We start from the raw sequence: 2351 nt of genomic DNA, 5'->3' as shown, positions 1-2351 counted from the left end.
TGTGTGTGTGTGTGTGTGTGTGTGTGTGTGTGTGTGTGTGTGTGTGTTTGTGTGCGTGTCTGCGCACACGCATGCGCGCACCACTTTCAGCAGCCTTCTCATGCTGTTGATGATGCAGGTTTGAAGCATATCCGTCGAGAAATCCTCGGCAATGATGACCAAAGGCTCTTTGGTTCGCACGAAATGTTCCAGAATTGGAAGCATCGCTTGCGCGCTCTCAATCTTGTAGTCGCACACCATGACATGCGGGTTCTTCCACTCAATGAAGTCCGCTTCTTCGCCCAGCAAGAAGTAGGGCGAGCTGTAGCCTCTTTCAAACGTGTAACCTTCAGTGAATTCAAGCTGCAAAAACGGCAGCAAGGCCACAGTGCAGCACAAAGTTCACAGCTACGGTCTAGCGCAAACACACTCTAAGTGATGATGGGCGAAGTTGGTTTTTCCCCTGATCGCAGTTGGGTGCCTTAGCCTACATTATCTTCTTGCGAAGGATTGTTTTCTAGAACGATGGCGGCGTGGTTGCCGAGTTTGTCGAAGGCCTTGGCAATTACTTCCCCCATCGACGCATTCCCGCTTGTCGCGACAGTGGCAATATTCAACAGATCGCCAAAGCCGTTGACGGGTTTTGCGAGTTTCTTTACTTCATCCATCATGATACGCGCAGCCTTCTGAATACCACGCTGCAACGGGATAGGGTTGTGCCCCTGATTCACGTACTCAACACCCTGCAAACGGAGAACCACACAGGGTAGGCACCAGAAATTGCCGGCCTGGGCGTCGCCGAGTGTGAGTGTCCTAATACCCGCAACAGCTAAGCAAGACACACCTTCTTCGCAATTTCAGCTGTAAGAATCGTTGTGGAAGAGGTCCCGTCCCCGGCCCACTCATCCGACGTCGACGCCACTTCCTGCACTAGTTTTGCCCCAGCATTGTGAGCCCTGTTAGGCAACTCAATATTGCGTGCAATGGTAACCCCATCGTTCACAATTAGTGGAGGTCCGTAGTCCTTTTCCAGCAAAATGTTGCGCCCTCGAGGCCCCAGCGTAACCTGTTCCACGCGAAAGTGATGGGCGATACACACAGAGCCGGCGGGGGAATGAATGCCCAACGCTACACCCTAAACTCGCCAACTGCTCAAGTGAATGACAAGTGCAGCTTACACGAACAGCATTGGCAACCTGCTGAATCCCCTCTAGCAGCTGGTTCCGACACTCGTCTGCCAAGATGACTCTCTTCGATCTTCTGGCCTGCAGGTCCCAGCGTCAATGGATGCCCACTCCCGATAGCCCCACCCTAATAAGTCTGTGCTTATCAAACACCACCATAAATTGCAATGCAAACGTCTGGTCAAGACAAACGCCGGAACTAAAGGGATTCGCAAGACCACTTACGAAGACACCCGTGGACGACGTCGACTGCCTGACGAGGTGTGGGGCAGCAAGCGCCGCAGCAGGAGAAAAACCGGTCTGTTTGTTAGGTGACAAGGCGGTTGACCTCAAAGAGCTGAAGCCGTGAAGACTTGAAGGCCCCATGACTGCGCTACTTCGAGAAGCCTGGAATGCATCGACAAAAGACACGGAGACGGCCGCCACGACGGCGGCCAGACTCACTAGAGCAGAACGTCCCCCCATTTTCGTTCCGCCTTTAGTGAATGCAGTGCTCTAAATATTCAAGTACAATTGTATTTAGGACAAGAACCACACAGCCCAACTCCAAAGGCGCAACCAGCAGTGGGGCTACGGAGGCCCAGGCGCAGCAGACTTTGCAGCGGGACTTGCGGTGAGGCGGTGCCGGCACAGCTGCTACAGAAACCAGATCCTGGCAGAAGTCCTGACAAACCAAAATTGCTCCAAAAATTAACAAAAGAAGAAACACAATATTGGAAGCGGTTGGCACAAGCCAAGATAACACCCATCTTTTCGCCCATTACGCTGCCGTCTATGCTAGGCAACAGACCTTACCAGCCCCGAACAAGTTTAGGCACATCTCGTGTTCCCTGTACTAACATATATATTGCCATTTCTTTTCTTCAGTTGGTTCTAACATTCTCTGCAAACACCAGATTCTCTGTATGCAGACACCGTAGCGCTGCGGTTGCGTTGTCACCCCACTCACTTCCTTGCGTGGTTTGTCTAAAGTTGGTACACGTACTCTTACTAGGGCTTATTATGCAGCCTGCATGCACGCACAAGTATAGCGACTGTGTGCAGTGTTAGTGCAGACAGACGGTTGGGTTTTGGTTGCTTGCTAAGGTGACTCGCAGCTTCAGTTGCAGCGGGGTGCGATACGACAAAGAAGGGAAAAATGCATTAGGCCGCCTCCTCTCCCTCCAGCCCCAGGCCCTTAAGCCCCTA

The 2351-nt window shown here is 52.2% G+C and overlaps 1 protein-coding gene across 1 annotated transcript; it reads right to left on the bottom strand.

Annotated features, from left to right (window-relative positions):
- Positions 1-461: 461 nt before the first annotated feature.
- EAH_00066520 (hypothetical protein) lies at positions 462-1628 on the bottom strand (the record flags this gene model as incomplete). Its single annotated transcript, XM_013392682.1, has 4 exons — positions 462-722; positions 824-1045; positions 1158-1244; positions 1608-1628. 4 exons carry the CDS (start codon positions 1626-1628, stop codon positions 462-464), a joined length of 591 nt encoding a protein of 196 aa, XP_013248136.1.
- Positions 1629-2351: the final 723 nt, after the last annotated feature.

Source organism: Eimeria acervulina, genomic scaffold, assembly GCF_000499425.1.
Source record: "Eimeria acervulina Houghton genomic scaffold, Eah_scaff2447, whole genome shotgun sequence".
NCBI lineage: Eukaryota > Apicomplexa > Conoidasida > Eucoccidiorida > Eimeriidae > Eimeria > Eimeria acervulina.
The sequence above is the reverse complement of the archived record's forward strand: the minus strand, read 5'-3'. Positions and strand labels throughout refer to the sequence as shown.